This window comes from Lolium rigidum, chromosome 6 (assembly GCF_022539505.1).
Source record: "Lolium rigidum isolate FL_2022 chromosome 6, APGP_CSIRO_Lrig_0.1, whole genome shotgun sequence".
Classification (NCBI taxonomy): Eukaryota; Viridiplantae; Streptophyta; class Magnoliopsida; order Poales; family Poaceae; genus Lolium; species Lolium rigidum.
In genome coordinates this window covers 170,126,120-170,149,387 of record NC_061513.1, presented here as the reverse complement: position 1 = coordinate 170,149,387, position 23,268 = coordinate 170,126,120, and the positions used below count along the sequence as shown (strand labels likewise).

At 45.9% G+C, this 23,268-nt stretch overlaps 1 protein-coding gene across 1 annotated transcript; it reads right to left on the bottom strand.

Moving 5' to 3' along the window:
* Positions 1–1,019: 1,019 nt before the first annotated feature.
* Positions 1,020–2,727, bottom strand: LOC124668660 (protein crooked neck-like). The gene has a single exon (XM_047205760.1). It carries the CDS (start codon positions 2,665–2,667, stop codon positions 1,063–1,065), a length of 1,605 nt encoding a protein of 534 aa, XP_047061716.1. The 5' UTR covers positions 2,668–2,727; the 3' UTR covers positions 1,020–1,062.
* Positions 2,728–23,268: the final 20,541 nt, after the last annotated feature.

Below are 23,268 nucleotides of genomic sequence, written 5' to 3'. Positions count from 1 at the left end.
TCGTCGTTTTCCTTGTTGAAGGTGTTGCTTGGTATGCGGCGATTCGGACTGCTAGGAGCGTGGTGGTACTGTTTCGGAGGGCGCAGCGGTTGCGAGTTGTTTTCGTGTTCGTTGCTCAGCCGTAGTCGGCATTTGTTTCTCTTATCTTTCTTTTTCTTTTTTTGATTGGGCTTGGTTGTGCTGCGGTCCCAGCTGGCTTGTTGTATCTTGGTTGCTATATTAATATAGCGGGGCGAAAGCCTAGTTCGAAGAAGGAAACTAGAGGTCTTCAATGCGGAGAGACCAGCAGTCCAGATGATCATCCAATGGATCCAGACGAAGCCTGGAAGACAGCGGGGCTCTTCCGTAGAGAGTTGTTCGGCTTCCCTGTGCCAACACCAAGGGACCTACCAACACCTACTTATGATTGGGATGTAATGTTCCATTGATACAAGAAATTAACCGAACCATTTTGATGGTTCATATGAAATAAACACATGAATTTAATTGAAGGAGGAGAGAAAGATAGAAGGATTTGATGTGAATTTAATAACATCCTCCAAAATTTCTATGGAATCTTACGATCCAAGGAGGCCCTGATTCTAGTGACATGAATCAAAAGGTCAAGAGAGATGAAATCATACAATTCAAATAGGCCCTTATTCTTTTATCCGTTTGGTGCCTACATACATGAATCAAGGTCTAGAGAGATGTGCAATATGTTGCTCCAGTCCTTAAAATTTATGCTTACTAATCATTTTAGCCAAGATTTATATTTAATCCCTTATCCAGTAGGCATTCACGTTTTTTCTTTAATGGGTTAAATATTTTTTTTAATGGGTTAAATATATCACGTCGAAACGATGTATTGAGCTCCATCAAAAAAAAAATTCAGATGGTACCAAGGGCTTTCAGTATTTGTTTGTTTTACAGAAAAACTAGCCCTTGCAGGTGCACCGGCTGACGACAAGTATTATAAACCTTCACCGATTTCTTCAGAAGAAAAAAATAAGTCTTCATTGCATCAGGATTTTCCGTGGATCAGTGCTCACCTCCAACTGCAGGCAAAAATTAGAACATATCTCATGCTTTAGAATTCTTCCATCGATGTGCTGCTTGCAGAATCTTCAGGTGTTTGGCCTCAGAGACTTCATCATCAGGGAGTGGTCTATCCCTCTTTCCTATTCTTGGTGTGTTGATTTCACGGTCTATACCACTCAAGCCAGCTGAAGCATCAAACTCAGCCAAGTCCTTCAAAATAAATTCAGGCATATCTAGCGCTGGCTGAGCAATTGCAAGCTCATAAATCGACCGAGCGCGATCAGTCTCTCCAAGTTGCCTTTCCAGTTCGGCATATTTCCTCCAAGCATAGCAGTTCGAAGGAGACCACTCGATGTACTTCTGGTACAGTGTCCGGCACCGGTCAACATTGCCCAGACACATCTCCATCTCGATGTACTTCTTGAAGATCTTGCCCTTGGGAGCCATCCCGATGGCGTTCCCCAGAAGCTGGCGGGCGGCGGTGAGATCCTTGCGCCTGATCTCAAGCTGGGCCGCCATGATCCACACCTTGGCGAAGGTGAACTTCTTGTGAGGGATGAGCTTCAGGCACTGCCGGTAGACCTCCCTGGCGCGTCCCATGTCCTGCGCATCGAGCTCCTCGTAGAGGGCGTAGTTTATCCAGAGGTAGATGTACCTCTGCCAGTATCGCTTCTCCTCCGCCGGGGGCACATTGGCGATGGCCCTCTCGTACACTTCCCTGATGCTGTCCTTGCTCCCGGCGGTCTGCTCGTGCGCGAGGTATTCGAACCACGTGTCGTAGTTGAGCGGGTTCTTGCGCACCGCGTCCTCGTAGGGGGACATCTTCTTACTGGTCACGATGGCGGCGGCCACCTCTGGTTCGTTGCCATCAGCAGCAAGCAGCTTGGCGGCACGCTGGTACAGCCTGTGTGCATGCTCTGCCCCTCCGTGCTTCGTCTCGAACTCGGCGTAGCGCTTGAAGGTGTCCGGCAATGGGTGCTCGTCCACGAGCCGCTCGTAGAGGGCCCTGGCGCGCTCGGCCTCGCCGTACCGGGTCTCGAACCTGATGTACGCGTCCCAGCCGTTCGTGCCCGGGTGCCACGCCATCCAGCGGTCGAACACCTGGCGGGCGTTGGCGTAGGCGCCGAGCATCTCCTCCATGTGCGCGTACTTGCTCCACAGCTGGTCGACGCGGGGGAGGAGCGCGACGGCGCGGTCCCAGACGTTCCGGGCGTGGCCGACGGCGCGGCTGCGCATCTCGAACTCGGCGTACTTGACCCACAGCGCGTGGTCGCGGTGCTGGGCGGGGACGCGGAGGGCGCGCTCGTAGACGGAGCGGGCGCGGGCGAGGTCCCCCTGCTGCTCCTCCCAGCGCGCGTACCTGACCCACGCCGAGACGCCGCAGTCCGTCCGGCAAACTTTCTCCTCGAACAGGTTGCGCTCGCCGAGGCGGTACTGGGAGAGCTCGTCGAGGTCGGCGATCTTTCTCCTGGGCGGCGGCTTGATCGATCGGTCGTGGCACCCCCGGGCGTCGCGGATGATCTGCTCGGCAGTGATCTGGATCGGCGACGGAGTCTTGTTTTTCACCCGCGTCGCGCGGGGCAGCCTCACCTCGGTGTCGCGCTGGGTGAGGCAGCCGGGAGACGGGCGGGTGGGGGCGGTCGCCATGGCAGTTGCTGTGCTTGATCGATTTGGATTTAGCCCTAGAACTAGAATCGCCCGGCTATATCTGCGGTCTGCGGCAACACCGCGTAATCGACTCAAAGCTTAAGGCCGAGTTTTTCGAAAACGTATACGTATAGCAACAACCCAAAACACAACTCCCACTCGGACACGAGGACACGAGCTCTAGTACAACTTACGTACTGAATATAAGGGCATCTAGGTGACGCAAACGGACGTTGTGCGATCGTTTGTGTTCGCGTGGACCGAAAATGCGTTTGTATCCACCGCTAGCGGGGCGACGCATCATGTTCGGGGTGTCCGTCACGACGCAAACAACCCCTGGGCTCCTCCTCCGCCGCCACATCCCTGGGCGTCTCCACCGCCGCCACAGCCACAACACTGACCGCTTCCATCGCCGCCACAGCCACAACACTGGCCTCCTCCACCTCCGCCACAGCCACAGCCCTGGGCGGCTCCACCTCTAGCACCGTCGGCGCCCCGGCGTACGTTCTGCCGGTTTCCAACTAGCCGTGGGCGGTACCGGAGCTCATCGTGCTCGACAGCGACGAGGAGCAGCAGTAGGCGTAGACGTTTAGGATTTATTTTCATGTGTTATCTAAATTATGTTTTCATGTTATAAAAAAATGATTCTCGCAAAAAATGTGTCGTGCCGCTGGAGCCACCCCAATGTAAACGGACGCGCGGTCGATTTCGACCATTTCGGCCGACGCAAACGAACGCGCGCGGACATTTTCGGACGCTGAAATGCGTCGCCCCGCTGGAGATGCCCTAATACGAGTAATGACTATTTCTTAATCGACTTTTGTTTTTCTGCCGGCTAATCAAATCTCAGTTATAATTTATGTTGCAACCGATAAGTAGCACGAATCGCAACAACTAGCTACTGTGAACACAACACGCCAAGCTTTGGCTCTCTGGTACATGAGCACGACACACCGCGACATGAACAACGAGCTGCTTCGACAGAACGGCGTCTTGTAGCATAACTAGATTTTGATGTGCGCCTTGGCGCACGACCCCGTAGAATTCGGATAAATTTACAGTTCGTATGATAATGATAAAAATCAGACGGGTAATGATAATATTTTTTTTAGATTTCACAGAACAAGCTCAATTGGCTGAAATTAGGATAAAACACATGAAATCACGAATGAAGGGAAAGTAGTTAGCATATATATTTAAACCTGGTTGTGATTGTTCTCTCTTTGCTGGAACATGTATACTTCTTTGTTAGTTTTTTTTTTTTTTTTTTTTTTTTTTGACAATCTCTTCTTTGTTAGAGTTGAGCTGATTATTTCGTTTAATGTTTGGACAATTATAATGGTGCACCTTAAAATGATGTATTATGTGGATTCTCATTTAAATGATTTGTAGAGTGCTTCGTTTTTTTTATTTTACAGTCTGAAAATCAAGGAGGCTAACATTGTGTTTGACATGCACTGGGCACGGCAGTGCAGCTTGGAATTAAGTTCTCATAAATATCTTCTGGATGCAAGCTGCTGATCCAAATACATTCTCACTGAGAACATGGGAGACAATGATGGCCTCTATCTCCTGGTTGGCTTGGCGCACGCCCCATCATTCGTACTGGACGATTTGTAGAACACTTTATAATAAACAAATGGTCAAACGCCATCTTGAGCATTCATACAAATCATTCATTAGGCAGCAAATACAATGGACAAGATGTTATGTGCAACCACGTGCTGGGACGTATGTGTGTGAAACAGATAAACATATTAAGCAACCGTGTAGGAAACAGAGAAATATATTACAGTAGAAATAGCCTTGTTCTAAGACAAAGTAGCTTACACTAATTCACTTGGACGAGTGTTTTGTAAAATGATGGAAAAAAAATTATGAACCAGAAATCTGTTTTAAATGTATAGACTCTCACCAACCGGTGGGAAAAAATTGTAATTTCAGCAAGCATGTCATCTACACGAAATAAAAAATTCAGCAGGGTCACCTCCCTTAGACCATGCAACGGGCATTTCCTTTATATGCTGTGAAGAGTATGTTCAGATTTTCCCTAGAAACAACATGACACTAAAAAAAAGGCCTCTTGCAGCAATCAGATAAGATGCCAGTGATATTGCTAATATGGAGTTTCCAAAGAAGCACCATTGCATGATCAAAGAGCCTAACAGAGTGAGTTCCGGTGTTCATAGTGGCAAGCTAACTTGGAAACTCCCTTGGACTGCGCCACCAACATTAAATATGATGATAAGAAAACACTATATTAAATATGATGATAAGTAAACACTATATTAAATATGATGATAATAAAACACTACATTAAGCATACCGATAAAGAAACATCAAATGAAGCACGAGACACTTATCCGTTTCAGTTAACTGGATACACGTAAGAATTATCAGCTCATAAATGGATGGTAAAACACTATGTTAAACACCATTAATATAACATGGCAAATAAGTAGTACTTGGCAAATAAATAGACATATAGAATGTAGACAAATATATTTCACATAGCATCAGCCGTACAAATTTAGAGCAAAGCACATTGCTATTCCACGACACACTAATGCGCAGTTCACCGAGACAAGTAACCTAGAGCAGAAAGATAATTTCACAATCTTTTATCTGTTCATACAAACCGTATTTGTTACCAGTATTATGCAGCAAGGATTCACTAAAAAAATGTAGGAAGATAGATCAATATACTTACTGAAGAACATAAAGGATCTATGGTTGCTCTTCTTCTGTAAACACATGAGCCAAAGACTGACGGTAAATAATTCAAAATGATGGAGCATGGCAAACTGAGCTGCCTAAATAATTCCTTACGTTGTAAACCAAGAAGTACATGGCTGAATTGTTACATTGAATCAGAAAGTTAATTGCACAACTACAGACCATCAACAACTGCAGGTGACCCAAACAAAATACACGCATCATTTATTAAAATAATATTCGGCTGCAAGGGCATCCCCGGAGTGGTAATTTTGACTCCGAACAGGAGATCAACAAATGAAAGGTTAAAAAATGACATGGGCCCTTGGACCGATGTGCACACTATCCCGTCCGAGTGCATTACCCTCTGACTCAACTTATTCTGTATATGCAAGATACCATCTTAAAAGGACGATAGAGTTTGATCTATTGCTTATTTTAGTTATTCATCTGACTGGTATTTCTAACGCTGACTTGGAATTGCTTCAGTTCTCATCAAAGGAACTTAATCAATTTAGCAAAGTGCCCACACAAAAACTAACTCTGGTTGGCTTCAAGTCTTGGTATGTGTCAAGTTGTGTAGGTCAAGGTTGCCACTGAAATCCTCTAAATCTTACATGTATAATTAAATCAAATGGAGCTTCCGGTTAGTTTGATTAAACCAAATGGAGCTTCCGAGATAGTTTATATGTCCTCAGCTATGAAAAATGAAGTAAATTAGGGAATAGAAGTTGAACCACCAATGTGTGTTGAAGGATCACAGAAAAAATAAATTATATACATTTTACAAATGGTACTTAACAATTTACATGACTCGGAACTCGGAAGTGTGATATGAACTGTGTCGAGACTCGAGAGAGGTCAGATGACAAAACAATGCAGGTATAGAGAACAGCCAAACCAGTGGATATATGCACCAAGGTTTGCCAACACAAAAGAACTTCAAGCCCAAAAATATGCATAACAATCATCTATTTTGTATACAAAAGTTTTCTTCCAGCATAACGTGAAGAATAAAAGGGGAGAATGGTGGAAAAGAATAAAAGGATAGGAATATATAAGAATTAATGATTGTTTTCTTTTCGTTTCTTTATAAATAACCTATGAACGATACCTGGTATGTCACCTTTTTATCCATTCTAAATTAAATTTAAGATATAAAATTCATAGGTATGGGGATTTTCATAACCATAATATATATGCCACCATGGCCTGTTGCCTCAATACGACAGAGAAGGTTCAGGAGATAATTGAATCAACAAGAACAAATAGGAATGCAACTTAACAATCATAGGTGAAGTAGGAAGACGTACCTCGCAAGCAAGGAGACAATGTGAAACCTCCAGTTTTAGTACATGATTCATAGGGACAACTGCAAAGCCAAAGAATATTTGAGTAAAAACTCAGAGGAATATAAATTCTATTGCAGTTTAAGGACAGATACAGTTTCATAGTAAAATTTCACAGGAGTTCACGCTTCATATTAAAACCAAGCCATACCCATTTGAGCCCATTTGGCTGAGTCTAGCACGAATGAGCCCAGCACGTAACAAAATTCTACTGCAGTTTTAGGACGGGTACAGAGAACACAAATCTGCAACGATGGAATAAGTGACAATTTTGATGTTGTAGACTACATTTCTGTGTAGGTTGTAATCCATTAATCCAAGCCAATATTGTTGCAGCTTAACTGAAGTTTGATTTTAAGTACATATTCAGTAAGTAGGCCATCTATTGCGTAGAATATATAGATATGGGTTTCATATTGCAAATAAGAACATTCTTAGAGAGAGTTCCTCTATAAAATACAACAGATGTTGAGAAGAAAAAGGAAAAATTGCATTACAATGAACCCACTAAATTAAATATCAATCAGTGCTAGGAAGATAAAATTCCAAACTATAAACATTGGTTTAGTAAATTGTACCTTTAACCTCTCACGATTAAAATGCCTAGTTGAAATACTTAACAGAGATATTTTGGAAGACTCGATTTATCATTCTACTGCTATATAGTACTCGTATAAGATAACTGAGCACATGAAGAATAATTAGGAATTAGATTACCCATATGATCAAAGGTCCATCAAGGGAATGATATCAATTGAAGATAAAAAAAATACTCTGTACCTAAATTAGCAACAATAGGTTATAGAGTACAGAAGAAAACTGAGTTCTGCATAATGAACCTATAACAAGAGACATCAGTTTTTCTATTTATATACGCCGTGATGCAGTGTCAGAAGCACTCTGATTTCCCTGTTCTAGCCCTCATCTCAAGTGGCACTGAGAAGTCTCCCTAAATCTGGAACATGGGTCTTCCCTGAAAGATTCATCCCGGCTCCTGACAGGTAAAGATGGGACAACCAGAAATTATTCTAAAGTTATTACAGTAAACCTACTTGACAAAGTTATATGGTTAAGTCGATAAGAAGTATTCATCTTAAAGAGCATCCTATGGGGAAATAGATCTAAAATGGGAGAGTTGCTAGCAAAGAGTTAACAAAATGACGCAAGCATGCTTGTTCCCTTTTACCTTACTGTCTGGTTTGTAATCAGAATTCATGGAGCACCCAAGCTGTATACAATATCAAGAGCTTCTCTTGTCTCTGTCTTCGGAGTAAACACACATCGTTGTAGCTTCGTGTAAGCAAGTGGTAGCTATCGATAGGTAAAAAAATGATTAGTCTACATAAATAGTAGTTCTCTAATTGTGTAGCTTTCAGAATTTAGCATTTATTTTCAGATGCTATAGGATTTGCAGCAGAACATATGTAGTGCTACTTCTCAAATTTCAGTTCATGTGCAAATGATTCAAGCTTGCAGAGTTATTCATCCATTCGACATAAAGCTGTACTAAATATATATTTGTACAGCTTGTGCTCGTTGTGCATTGGATTTTCTAGTTGGCATAAATAAAAGTTCAGAATCTTACTTCATGTGTTCACGATTCAAATTATGTCATTCTATAAATGCACTAGCCAAGCTTTTCTTCCCGTACTACTCATCTACCTATGAGCATATAACCTAGCATTTATTTTCTTTTAAAATCTCCTTCCCGAATAAGTACGGGGTGGCCTAAAATCCGAGAAACTCGTGATTTTCTCTTAACTATAAATTTGAGATGCAAGACATCCATGACACCCAATAGGACCAACTGAATCTTCCCTGTTTGTGATAAAACTGAACTGAAGATTGTGTGTAAGCTGTATGAGCATAAAAAAACTAAAAACTGAGAAAATAGTGAAGCGATCCTTGGATACCCAAGGAAAATAGAAAATGGGCAGATAATTTTCCTTCCCATTCAAAGTCTGCTCCCTTTTCTCTCACCCACACATTAGACATCACACAAACAAGAATTTTAACACTTCTATTCAAAGAACATTTACCTAGTTTGCTTCAGGGTTCCGAACTCCAGTTCTTGTGATGATGGTCTAAGCTATGATGTGCTCCTGCGATGGTCGCCCTCTTGTATGCCTCTTGGTGTTCGCCTCCAACTTGCTTTCTTCCGCCTCCCACTGCCGATGGATGGCTGTGGAATCCTCCTTCCTCTATGGAAATCACCGAGTAACCGATACTGTAAAACATTGTTCTAAATATCTATGGAAACGGATGATAAGCAAGCATACCGGATACATAGAAGAATTACCAGTTGATGAGGAGGGGCAAATGAACACATCACGAGGCTGTACATCAAGTGCTCTTCAAATAAACAAAACATGTACATTCTGTTTGTAACACGGCAATCGGTCGATACAAAGTATTCATCTTAAAGAACATCCTATGGGCAAGTAGATCTGAAAACAGGAGAGTTGCTACCAAGGAGTTAACAGAGAGTTCACAAAGAGTAATCATAATTCATGGAGACCACAAGCTGTATAAAATCTCAAGAGCTAGTTTCTCTTGTCTGTCTTGGGAGCAAACACACATCGTTATAGCTTCATGTAAGCAAGCAGTAGTTATCGGTAGGTAAAAAATGATTAGTCTACAAAGTAGTAATTCTCCGCTTGTGTCGCTTTTACGGTAGGTGCTCAGTTCATGTAGCACTGTTTATAAATGTTGTATCTAAAACAGCGGAAGAAGCCTATCCTCGCCAAAACTCAGTTTGAATGATTTAGACCAGATTTTGCCTATAGAGTGCAGCAGGAAATAGTAGTAGGCAATTATTGGATTGACAAGAGAAATTGTGAAACTAAAGTGATCTATACAATAAGAGAAAAGAAGGACCCAAAGATCAATCTAAAATATTATCAAATATCTAAATAGACTTAAATACCTCTGAACATACACTTGACCATATCAATCATCGTTCATATAACCTAAAGCGCCTTCAAGCTTTCCCTCCGATTGCTCTCCGGATGGGAGGTCGGAAACAGGTAATCATTTGATCTAAAAAATGCCGAACAATTCAAAAATCAGTAACCATGTAAGCATAATGAAAGTTAATGCCGACTAAACACAAACCAGCTCAGAAATTACAGGTCCCAATAAACTTAAACATCAAACGAGTAAATTTATCATTTTCATTTTGCGGTTTTCAAACCAGAAGAGACTAAAATATGCGGAAATACATGGAAATATAACCAAAGAGACACATTTTGTGCTTCAGTTTGAAAAATAAAACACATGTCTCACCTTTGTCCTTGAAAACTGAGAAGGCAGGAATTTCCATCTCTCCATCAAAACTAAAATACTCGTCTCATCTTACCTCATTCTTATTAGTACGAGAACATTGAAACCTGAAGCAAAAAAAGAAATCAGATATAGCTAAAAATTCTTGAGCCTAAAATGAATGAGTATTTGCAGTTTAAGATTATGAAACTAAAATATTCGGTTTTGATTCTTTTGATTATGAAACAAAATTTTGAGAACAACATGCTTGGAATTTGCATGGAAATTTGAGAACAACCTGCTTGGAATTTTTCGAACACCTTGTAGGCATAATACATAGAATCTGCACATACATAAGATTTGGAGGGACTAAATAAAGAGAGGGGGAGGAGAAAGAGAAGGAGGTGGAAAACCATGAGGAAGAAAAGATCCCGGGCACCTTAGTTGCATGTGAGGCTGGACGTGGCTGGCAACTTCCGCTGCGAGCCTCTATGGGTCCCGATGGGAGAGCTCGGAGGTGACCAAGGAGCGGGTTCCAAGGCAGCCATCGGCTGGGTGGAGAAGTTCGAGAGGCGGACGATCATTTCCCCATCCCGTCGCGGCGTCGCCCTCTCCACGGGCACGAAATCGACGCCTCCGGTGCACCTGCCCTTCCCGCGCAGTGCTCGGGAAATTGGCTGAGGAGCAGGCCTGGCAAGCATGGTGACGAGAGGAGGGTGCGCGTGGAGGAGCCGAGGCTCGACGGCGGCGGCTGCGGAGCACGGGGGAAAGGGAGGAGAAGGCCGGAGGCGGCAGCTGTGAGGATAGGCTTCCTCCTCCGCCTCATTGGAGACGACCATGAGGGCCTCCACCGCTGCTGCTACTCCATGCTCACCCCGCCTCGGGTCTCCGGAGCTCGAGCTCCATGGAGGAGGCCGGCCGACGAGGTGGGGACACGGGGCTTGGGAGGAGGAGAAGGTGGGTGGCGGCCAGGGAGGTGGAGCAGCGCCGCCGGGTACGGGAGAGGAGCACACATGGGGATTGGAAGGAGACTCGCGAAGGGGTGGGGCGCGGCGGCTGGGATTGGGTGAGTGTGCCTCTAGGGTTTTCACCGTGGGTGTTCCTTTTATATGGACGCGGTGAAAAAAATGGACAGCTAAGATGCACTGATGTAAAGATCCGATGGCTGAGATACTCTAATCGCTGTGAGGCCCCCTATGGGGGGCATCATATGCAACGTTAGATTGCGATGCCTTCTGATGATGACTCTAGCACGGTCTGAGGAGGAGTGGAGTGATCTTCCAGATGAGAGGGATGTATTTGCATCTGATGATGATTTAGTACAGTCCCCTCCTGCAGCAGCACCATCAACAGCAAGTACTGATGATGACCTGGGCAATGAAGATAGTGATGATCTGTCGATCTAGATGATCAGTTAGCTAGACTATTATCTATGAAGAGAGACAACAACTTCAATTTCTGTACGTATGAGACTATGTGGGTGTGGTAGAGATACTTCTGCTCGTACATCACTTTAATTATTTGCATGTATTTATTAAGTTGTTGTTGGATTTATATGTATGTTTAGTACTCTGGGACTAGATGATCCTAATTTCCATATGTTTATTTGATAATTATAATTTTAAGATCAGGCCGGAGACGGAAATATATTCGGATGTACTGTATTTAAGAAATACTAGACTGCAGACGGCCAGAATGAATGACCGATCCCATCAATGCATATTCTAGAATTCTGGGCTTGAGGCGGTTAGAATGATTGACCACTTCTAGCAATGCTCTGTCTTTTCAAATTTTTGGCAGAGATGGTCAAAATTCTTTAATAGACGGCCAATATTACTCTAGAGACAATTAGTATTTTCACCATTTCTATAAATCATCTGTTTCTCCTCTTGCAAATCTCTCCGCTGGATAACCGCACCGTCCATTCCCCTTCCTCTCTCCGCCGAGCCGACCGCCCATTCCGCTTCCTATCCCCGCCGGAAGCACCGCCCAATATCTCGCGACCACCGTGACGCCATGGCACCTGTAATGGCTTGATGAAGGGATGGGAGGCCATTGCCATCCAAGCACATGTAATGCTCTAAGGACATGCTTTTGATGTTAATACATATATGTTAATGGTGTTATAACGTAATGAACAATATTATTTCTCTATCATCTTGTGTAATGTGTTAATTATTATTTGCAATAAAACAACGTAGGAGGAGACACCACCGTGTCCTTGGGTCGCCATCGGCGATGCATTGACGTGGCCTTATCTTAGCACTAAGACTGTTTATTTCCCTGGCCGCCTCTAGATAGTTAATATTCGGACCCTCCGGCCGAGAAACCAAACACTCCGGGATGCCGGATGCTCTTTAATTAGAAAAATAGCTGCAAACTAAATCCCATATTATTAACTACTTACAAATTCGTACAATTATTGAAAATCCATACATAGCATCACAGAAACTACGAATTCATAAAATTAGCAAAAATCCATACAAATCATCCTAGATAATACGAATTCATACAATTATTCATACTTCTAGACATTGATTGCGAATGTGCGGCGATTCCGGAAGAACCTCATCTTCATCTCTAACATCAAACGAGCAGGAAGGATGAGAAGTATCATCGATATTGTTGTAATCTTCCTCAGAGATCACGCCGTCCACGCCGATGATACTCCTTTTTGATGGCATAACTACGTGTATATTTTTATTACTCGGGTCGACGATGTAGAAGACTTGATGAACCAGGTTAGCTGGTATAAATTGCTCGTTCTTGTAAGCTACACGGTTTAGGTTCACGGTAGTATGTACATTGTCATTTGGATTCACTTGATTCTTTTGAACCCAATGACAATAGAGCAATGGAAATTTGAAATCCACATAGTCTAACTCCCAAATCTCTTCTATGTACCCATAGTACAACTGTTTAATTTCTTCATTTTGTTCAAATTCTTCTAAGCATACACTGCTGTTTTGCGTTGTTGTTGTGCTATCTTTTCCTCGTACCAAATGTGTACACGTTGATTTTGTACATCTGAAATTTCCTGACGTCCCATGTTGGGCCTCTCGCTAGAGCAGCAAGTTTGGGATCGATTGCTTCAGCATCATGTATGTGATTAGCGAACCAGTTGTTGAACTGCAAAATGTGGAGGTTGTCGAACGAACTTCGATTTAGATGCATTGCTTGTAGAAGACAATGTTCTTCCATGTATTGAGTGATTTCTCCCATGTGGTTCATCACAGTAAAATGTGTCTGCGGATATCCAGTGTTACCCGGCCTAAACTTGACCTTTCCACTCGTTCCGACTCATGTGAGTTTCCCCTCGTGGACAGACCTAGGCACGCCTACCGGGTCAAGACATGTAATGTAATCAAGGCAGAAGTCAATGACCTCTTCGGTTACATAGCCCTGGACGATGCTTCCCTCTGGACGTGCTCGATTCCTAACGTAGTGCTTAAGAATTCCCATGAATCGTTCAAACGGGTACATACACATCTTTATCTCGTGGACAAGGTGAACAATGAGATGAACCATTATATCGAAGAATGACGGAGGGAATATTGCACATAGTCTCCACCACATTGGTTTGTAGTTCATTCAACTTTTTAGGATCAATCACCTTTCGAGAAATTATGTTGAAAAATTCACACAACTTCGTTAGAGTGTCTCGAACATGTGGTGTCAAGATATTTCGTATTGCGTCAGGGAGCGTTTGTGTCTTCAGAACATGGCAATCATGAGACTTCATGCCCGTTAATTTTTTTCTGTCTTTGAAACAATCCTTTGCATGTTGGCGGCATAGCCCATTGGAAAATACATGCCATATAGAGAATCACACATTCCTTTTGCTTGTTTTTTGTGTGCAGACATAACTCACAGGGACTGGCTTTCCTTGAGTAGTAAGCTCAGTTTTTTCCCCTGTGAGTTTTGCAGCTTCAAGTCGTGCCTTTGGACTATCTTTTGTTTTATCTTTCATGTTAAGCAAAGTCCCTATTATGCTTTCGCACACATTCTACTCAACATGCATCACATCGATGGAATGCCGAACATGGAGTTGCTCCCAATAAGGCAAGTCCCAAAGTATCGATCTCCTCTTCCAGACCGGTTTTGTTTTCAGAGGATGGTCGTCTATAACTATTTCTTTTTCTTTCTCCTTGCCTTTTTCTTGGTATTTTTGTTTGCCTCTGCGTCTGCGTCTGCCCCTAGATTTGACAACTTTTTGATGCACAACTTTTAAATGTTTAAGCTGATCATAGATTTGCCTGCCTTTCAAAATTGGAGGAGCCAAATCATCCTCTTGAGTGTTATCAAACATTTTGTTCATGCTCATATATCGATGACACTTTGGCTAAAACCTCCGATGCCGCATGTACACCATTTTCTTACAATCATGCAAATACTAACTTGATGTCTTGTCTAGGGACTGGACACATGCGTTGGTCCCTTTTATAGCCTGGCCGGAGGAGTTTCCATAGGCAGTATAATCATTGATGGTTATGAACATGATGCATCTGAGGGTAAAGTTTTCCTTCAGTTATGCATCATATATTTCTACTCCTTCCATCCAAAGAAGTTTCAAATCTTCCACCAAAGTTGCAAAGTACACATCAATGTCGTTGCCAGGTTGTTTTGGGCCCTGGATTAGTACTGCAAGCATGATATACTTCCGCTTCATGCACAACCATTGAGAAAGGTTATAAATGTTGAGATTCACGGGCCAGGTGCTGTGGGTGGTACTGACGTTGCCGAACGGGTTCATTCCATCAGTGCTCAGTGCAAACCTCACATTTCTAGGATCTTTTCCAAAGCGATCACTGATGGCGCGTGAGACACACGTCTGTTGGGAACCCCAAGAGGAAGGTGTGATGCGTACAACAGCAAGTTTTCCCTCAGTAAGAAACCAAGGTTATCGAACCAGTAGGAGTCAAGGGCCACGTGAAGGTTGTTGGTGACAGAGTGTAGTGCGGCGCAACACCAGGGATTCCGGCGCCAACGTGGAACCTGCACAACACAATCACAATACTTTGCCCCAACTTAACAGTGAGGTTGTCAATCTCACCGGCTTGTTGTAAACAAAGGATTAAACGTATGGTGTGGAAAATGATGTTTGTTTGCGAAGAACAGTAGAGAGCAGAGTTTGCAGTAGATTGTATTTCAGATGTAAAAGAATGGACCGGGGTCCACAGTTCACTAGTGGTGTCTCTCCAATAAGATAAATAGCATGTTGGGTGAACAAATTACGGTTGGGCAATTGACAAATAGAGAGGGCATAACAATGCACATACATATCATGATGACTACTATGAGATTTAATCAGGGCATTACAACAAAGTACATAGACCGCTATCCGAGCATGCATCTATGCCTAAAAAGTCCACCTTCAGGTTAGCATCCGCACCCCTTCCAGTATTAAGTTGCAAACAACGGACAATTGCATTAAGTATGGTGCGTAATGTAATCAACACAAATATTCTTAGACAAAGCATTGATGTTTTATCCCTAGTGGCAACAGCACATCCACAACCTTAGAACTTTCTGTCATTGTCCCAGATTCAATGGAGGCATAAACCCACTATCGAGCATAAATACTCCCTCTTGGAGTTACAAGTATCAACTTGGCCAGAGCCTCTACTAGCAACGGAGAGCATGCAAGAACATAAACAACACATATATGATAGATTGATAATCAACTTGACATAGTATTCCATATTCATCGGTGTCGTTGCCTAACCGACGGTACCTCGGAGGAGGGATCCTCACGAGGGGGAGAAGAAGTAGGGGCCATAGGGCGGAGTGCACACGGGATGGTGGTACGCGATTTACCCAGCTTCGGAACACCTACACGATGACGGAGGCCTACTCGCTGCTTGTCCGGAATTATCCGGGCGCTTTCGCGTTGTTACAATGAGTTGTGGTTGTGCCTCTAGGGCTCCCGGGATCCGGCTTATAAAGGCGCACGGATCTAGGGTTTACATGGAGAGTCCTAGCCGGAATACAAGTTGCCTAACTACGGTACAATGTCTTGCCGTGTACGTCAAGGATCCGCCTTCCTCTAAGAACGTGCTCGGATCCGGATACTTCATGGGCCGTCACGGATCCGGCCTCCTTCGTAGGTCGGTTGAGATCCGGCTTCTCGTTCCTGGGCTGGACTTCATCCTTCGGGATCTACAAGCATCGGGCCGCCCGATGGGCCACATGCCTCATCACCAACTATGGGCCACCCGGGCTTGCCGGATCTAGGCCACGCCGTTGATATACCCATAAAGTATACCCACAACGAGTAGCCCCGAAGTTCTCCGAGATTCATCATTCCTCCGTCTTCATTAGCTTGGATCCGAAGAGAATCTCGAAGAGCTTCAAAACTTTTACTTGTTTCCGGGTTCATCTGTTCGGAAATCTTCTTGTCTTCGGAATTGGTAACGCAACGGAGATTCCGCTATTCCCGCACACAACTTCCTTATTTCCCGTGCTAAATTTTCGAAGATGCGAATCTTAAGCCGGAAATTTCGGGAGCGCATGGTTAAGTTACCTCCACGTCATTTTACCGCACTTGACCTAAGACACGTGTCAATCATCTGACGGTGTGACCGTTCCGTTTCCACCGTTGGATCCGAATCCCGAATCTCCGCGCGTGGTCTATAAATACCCCGCGGCTCGGTAATTCTTCATTCTTTCACCGCACCCTCACCACTTCATCTTCCTCCTCGCTCCGCGCCGCCCGACAGATCTCGACTCCGGCGAACGTTTCTCACAGGAGCTTCGCGCGCCGCCGTTCCAAGCCCCTACTCGAACCGAAATCGCCACGGTTGATCGGGAAATCGACTCCGCCGCCGATTCGTGGTCATCGGAGGCTCGAAACTACTAGTTTAGCGACCTCCACCTCGCCGGAGCTTCACCGGACCGCCGCGCCATTAACGGTACGTGCACCGGCCTCGTAGAACAAGAAGTAGTCTTAGTATAGGTTTCCGATTACTCAACTTAGTTCGCATGGGTGCAGTCGGAAGCATGCCGCATGATTCTCCACACTGCACTGGTAGTTCTCCGAGTAGCCCGGATCCTAGTGTCGTGGAACCAATTTGTCCGGATCCCATTGCTTATCTACCACCATATGTTTCCGACATTAGGCTTGCTCAACCATTCTCCGCCTCTTCCAGTACCTTACTAGGACGGATCCCAACAGCTCAAGAACTTGAAGAAGAGCTCCAAGGCCAAGCTAGAATGGCAGCCAAGGTCCAGGAAGCGGAAAACAAGAAGGCTTCCAAGGCCCGGAGTCGTGAAGGCGTGAGGGGTCAATGGTGGCCCTGCAAGACCACAGACACAGAGCTTAGAGAGCTTCAGAACGAGGGCATGATCTCCGAGCACTGGAGTTTCACGCGCGACTCCGACGTCCCCAAACCCGACGCGGACGAACGAGTCATGACAAAGGCGTGGGTTGAGCGCGGCCTGTCGCTCCCTTGCTCGGAGTTTTTCCTCTCCGTCCTCGACACGTATGGGCTCCAGCCCCACAACATTTGCCCCAATTCCTACCTCCTGCTCTCTAACTTCGCAACTCTTTGCGAGGGGCACCTCGGAATCCGACCAAATGTCACGTTGTGGCAATTCTTTTTCCGAGTGAAGAAAGAGACGAAAGACAAAGCCATGTTGAACTGCGGGAGTATGACATTCATGCTACGCTCAGGTCGCATGTATCCGCCTCACGATTCCCACGAGTCCGTCCGGTACTGGAACGCCGGATGGTTGTACGTGAAGAACGTATCAGTTCCAAACGTCCACGATGGACTTCCACCCTTCAACAACAAGCCTCCGGAAGAATTGGCGAGCTGGAGCTTCATCCCTACGCTTGCCCAAACGCCGATATTGGAGAAGGCAGCGCGGAGGATTTCCTGGCTAGTCCACGACGGGCTGACCGGAGCCCAGCTCACGCTCAGCTGGTTTACCCGGAGAATCCAGCCTCTCCGCTATAACGCACGCTTAATGTGCGCTTACACTGGGGCGGATGATCTTCTCCAAGTCACACGCCATGATCTTCCGGCTGATTCTATCAAAAGGAGATTCAAGATATTGGTGAAGATAGGTCGGGGCCAGCCGGTCCCGGAACTGATTAAAGACATCAGCACACACGACCAGTGTCCTCCGGTAAGTGTTTATTCCTTCGTACTTCTTCAACTTCTCATATCTTCTGAGTGTTCTAACTTGTTCTTTTATCTTCTCCACAGCTTGCTACTTTGGCGGAGGAAAATTTTCACAACATACTCCGAGTCCCTGTCAGCGGCGACGCGGCGGAGGAGGATCCGGAGGACCCTGAGGATGACCAGGAGCGTGTGCCCCGCAAGGCTGCCCCTCGGCCTTCAAAGCGTCCCCGCGCCAAAACTTCCGGCTCCGATGCCGGAGGTAGCGGAGAGGCCTCCGCCAAGAAGCCCAAAGTGACCAAGGCGCCTCCGCTCGACTCCAGGAAGGCGGAACGCGAGCGTCTCAAACTGCTGGCAACAGCAGGAAAACGCTCACGTCCCAATATTCCGGGCGCGACGTAAGTTTCCGAGTACCCTGCGTCTTCTGTCTTAGTAAACTTTATTACATACACTTTTTTCCCTTGCTTGCTTGCAGGAATCCAAGTTCCGCCACCGCACGGACCAACGTGCAAGAGCCCATCACTAAGTATATGAAGAAATCCCCAGCCGTTGGTCCTGTCACTCCTACTCCGCCAGTTGCTCCTCAAGCTACTCCACTGCCATCTCCTCCTCCCGCGGACCAATCTCCAGCTCCTGCTGCATCCACTCCACCGGAAATAATTCCGGTCAGTAGCGACAGAGCGGGCGGAGAAAGTTCCGGCGGCAAGGGCCCTACCCCTGATGAAGCTGAAGTACAAGGCCGCGGAGAAGCAGAGGTCACCTCCTCCGACAAAGCTGAAGCTAGCGGTGGCGATATGGTCGTGTTCCCCAAGAACTTTGGTGATCCGGCTAATCTTACCTCCACACCCAAAGCCTATGCCACAAAGTTTTTCAACAAACTGACGGAGGCGGAAAAATGGGAGTTGGAGCAGGATCTGCTTAACTCGATGCTTAACAATGCCTGGGGCAAACCGGATACCGAGACGTCGGAGATCCAAAATTTTAAGAAAGAAACCGGTCAGTTCTTGGACAAGCTTATCTGCAAACAAAAGGTAACTCCCCAGTAGCCCCCAAGTATTTAGGCGGAAACTATAGTAGTTAGGGTCTAGATACTTAGAGAAAAAATTCCAACTGAAGAGAGATTTAAATGTCGTGGTAGCCCCCAAGCATCATGGCGGAAAAATTTCCGGTTGCGATGCTTTAGAAAGACTTAAACAAAAAACTTGTGGAACTTACTCCGGCTCTAACTGAATTTTCAGGAACAGCAGGCTCTGCATTATGAGCTGCATAATAATATTGCTCTACAACGCCGCGTTACCCTCAGCCAGGTGGAGAAAATCCAACTGTTCAAACAAGAAAATGCGGATCTGAAAAAACAACTGTCGGAAGCTCAAGGTTGGTTTCCGACTACCGGTTGCCTGTGGATTATATTCCGCCTCTCAAACTTGACGTTTTAATGTTTCTGAATAGGTGCATCCTCGTCCCTCGCAGCAGCCTCCTCCGAGCTGGAAACCCTGCGCGCCTCCCAAAAGAATCTTGAGGCAAGACTCGCAGAGGCGGAGAAATTTTTTGCTGAAAAGAACTCGGAGTATCCGAAAGGAAGGCGAGTTCGAGCTGAAGAGGAAAACTGACAGCGACACCATCCAGAAGCAGCAAAAGGAGCTTGGTGGACTCCATAAATATATGGAGACAGCGGAGAGCTGTGATACGTCCAATTTGCATCACTATTTTATATCATATTTTGCTGTTATTCATTGATATATTTCATATTGGGACACAATACTTATGTTATTTCATCTATTTTGCATGTTTCATGATTATTTGGAGATCGCGCACCGGAGCCAGGATTCTGCTGGAAAAAGCACCGTCAGGATGCAATATTTCGGAAGATCAACTGTGGAAGGAAATTACACCAAAAATCCTATTTTTCCAGATGACGGAGAAAGCCAGAAGGGGAGCCGAGAAGACCCAAGGTGGGGCCACACCACAGGCCGGTGCGGCCCATGGCTCCGGCCGCGCCACCTTGTGGTGTGGGGGCCCCACAACCCCTTTCGCCTCCTTTTCTCCGCGAAACCCTTCGTCCCGAAAACCTAAGCTCCAGAGGGTACGTCGCGAAGAGCCACAGCCGCCTCTGCGGGGCGGAGAACACCAGAGAGAAAAGAGCTCTCCGGCGGGCAGGAATCCACCGGGGAAATTCCCTCCCGGAGGGGGAAATCGACGCCATCGTCACCGCCATCGTCACCGCCATCGAGCTGGACATCATCTCCATCACCATCACCATCATCTTCATCATCATCACCGCCATCTCCACCGCAGCACCTCATCACTGCTGTAGCAATTTGGGTTTGATCTTGATTGCTTGATAGGGGAAACTCTCCCGGTGTTAATTTCTACTTGTTATTGATGCTATTGAGTGAAACCGTTGAACCAAGGTTTATGTTCAGATTGTTATTCATCATCATATCACCTCTGATCATGTTCCATATGATGTCTTGTGAGTAGTTCGTTTAGTTCTTGAGGACATGGGTGAAGTCTAAATGTTAGTAGTGAATTATGGTTGAGTAATATTCAATGTTATGATATTTAAGTTGTGGTGTCATTCTTCTAGTGGTGTCGTGTGAACATCGACTACACGATACTTCACCTTTATGGGCCTAGGGGAATGCATCTTGTACTCGTTTGCCAATTGCGGGGTTGCCGGAGTGACAGAAACCTAAGCCCCCGTTGGTATATCGATGCAGGAGGGATCGCAGGATCTCGGAGTTTAAGGTCTGTGGTTAGATTTATCTTAATTACTTTCTTGTAGTTGCGGATGCTTGCAAGGGGTATAATCACAAGTATGTATTAGTCCTAGGAAGGGCGGTACATTAGCATAGGTTCACCCACACAACACTTATCAAAACAATGAAGATTAATCAGTTGTATGTAGCGAAAGCACTAGACTAAAATCCCGTGTGTCCTCAAGAACGTTTGGTCATTATAAGTAAACAAACCGGCTTGTCCTTTGTGCTAAAAAGGATTGGGCCACTCGCTGCAATTATTTCTCTCGCATTTTACTTACTTGTACTTTGTTCAACTGTTACATCAAAACCCCCTGAATACTTGTCTGTGAGCATTTACAGTGAATCCTTTATCGAAACTGCTTGTCAACACCTTCTGCTCCTCGTTGGGATCGACATTCTGTTATCACCAGAATTTGTCCAAGTCAGAGGTGGGCCGCGATCAAGATGGACTTGAAGAATATATGTAGAAGAAATACGTGAATCGGCCTTGTATACGAAGTTTGGGCTAGTTTGCCCTTGTATCTGTAACTTAGTAGGTTACGTGTCGGTTAGTTAGAGTTTGCCTCGTGCACGGTTGGGATTATTCCCACGTTAGAGAGTCTACGGACTATAAATATGTATCTAGGGTTTATGGAATAAACAACAACCAACGTTCAACACAAACAAATCTCGGCGCATCGCCAACTCCTTCGTCTCGAGGGTTTCTCCTGGTAAGCACCATGCTGCCTAGATCGCATCTTGCGATCTAGGCGGCACTAAGCTTTATTACGTTGTTCATGTGTTGCTCGTGCTGAAGCCTTTTTGATGGCGAGCAACGTAGTTATCTTAGATGTGTTAGGGTTAGCATTGTTCTTCGTATCATATGATGTCGTAGTGCAACCCTTATACATCTAGCCGCCCTACACCTATCTTAGGTGTAGGGCGGCACCCGCTTGATCATCGTTTAGTAGATCCGATCCGTTACGGTTGCTCCTTGTTCTTCAAGGATTAGTTTAACATCCGCAATAGTTAGGCCTTACAAAGGGTTGGAGGATCCGGCGGCGTGTAGGGTGTAGTTTGCTAGCCCTAGACGAGGATGTTCCGGGGATCAACTTCGTGTTGGTTTTTAGGCCCTGTCTAGGATCGGCTTACGATCACCGTACGCGAGCGCGAGGCCCAATCGTGAGTAGGATGATCCGATTATGTGGTGAAAACCCTAAATCGTCGTAGATCGTTTTAGCTTTATCTTGATCAAGCAGGACCACCATATATTCGTACACCTCGTATGAATCATGGGTGGATCGGCTCTTTGAGCCGATTCACAGGATAACCTGAGAGCCGATCGAGGCTCGTATTTAACGTTTACGTGTATACCATGCGAGGAAACTAAGCGAGGCATCATCCAACACCTTCCACGACCGGATATAGGTCAGGTGGTACGCCCTTGCGACGGCATCGGACGTGTGACCGGAAGGCTTTGCGGGCCGTCGCTGCGAGGGACCGGGGCCAGCCGCAGCCCTAGTTGTTCCCGGCTCTACGGTGTTGCCGGTCGCTGCCCGCCGGTGGGTTTCGACCGCAACACATTCCGGCACGCCCGGTGGGACCATCTTCGACATCCACCGCATCGCCATCTACATCCGAGATGGCGGAAAGCACTCCGGTCAAGTACGAGGATCTGGCTGACGAGCTCAAGAAGAAGCATGACGAGATCAAGGCAGTCCTCGAAGCCGAAATCATCGGCTCTTTCCACAGAACCCGCTCCCATGGCGTCAGGTGGAAGGGGTTCTCACCTGAAGGCGCACTCGATGGAGTGGACATGTCTGCCCCGTCAGAAAAACGCACCAGGTCGCTGCGTCAGGAGATCAACTACATGGTGGCTCATTCGCTGCACCGCCACTCTGAGAGCCTGGTGAACACTTTGGAGCGTGTCGCTCTGCGCGTGATCCAGAAATCATGAGCCATCGGTATTCTCCGTCGGGACCAGCTCGGGGACTCACAAAGGAGAGATGCAACTCCGAGTCCCATCCACCGCTGCCGTTCGCATGGGCAGCACCGGAAGTGCCGAACTCATCGGCATACGTCGTCTACAAGATTGGTGGTGATCCTAGTGACTACCAATTCCTACCGAGGCGCCCAAGGAGATCCCGCACGGATACATGTGCGCATACGTGCCAGACTGCAGTACCTGGGCACTCTCGAACCAGGCTGCAACGGCAGGGGCCTCTGGAACAGCAGGAGGAACGTCGGGAGCAGATCTTGAGAAGCAAACGTGGTTAGCTAAGTACGCCACTCCGACAAACCTCCGAGCCCGGCTCCTGCGGTTGGATCAGAACCGGAAAAGCAAGCATGGCTGGCTAAGTATGCCACCCCGGCGAATCTTCAGGGTTCGACACCTTCAGCCATCACCGCGGA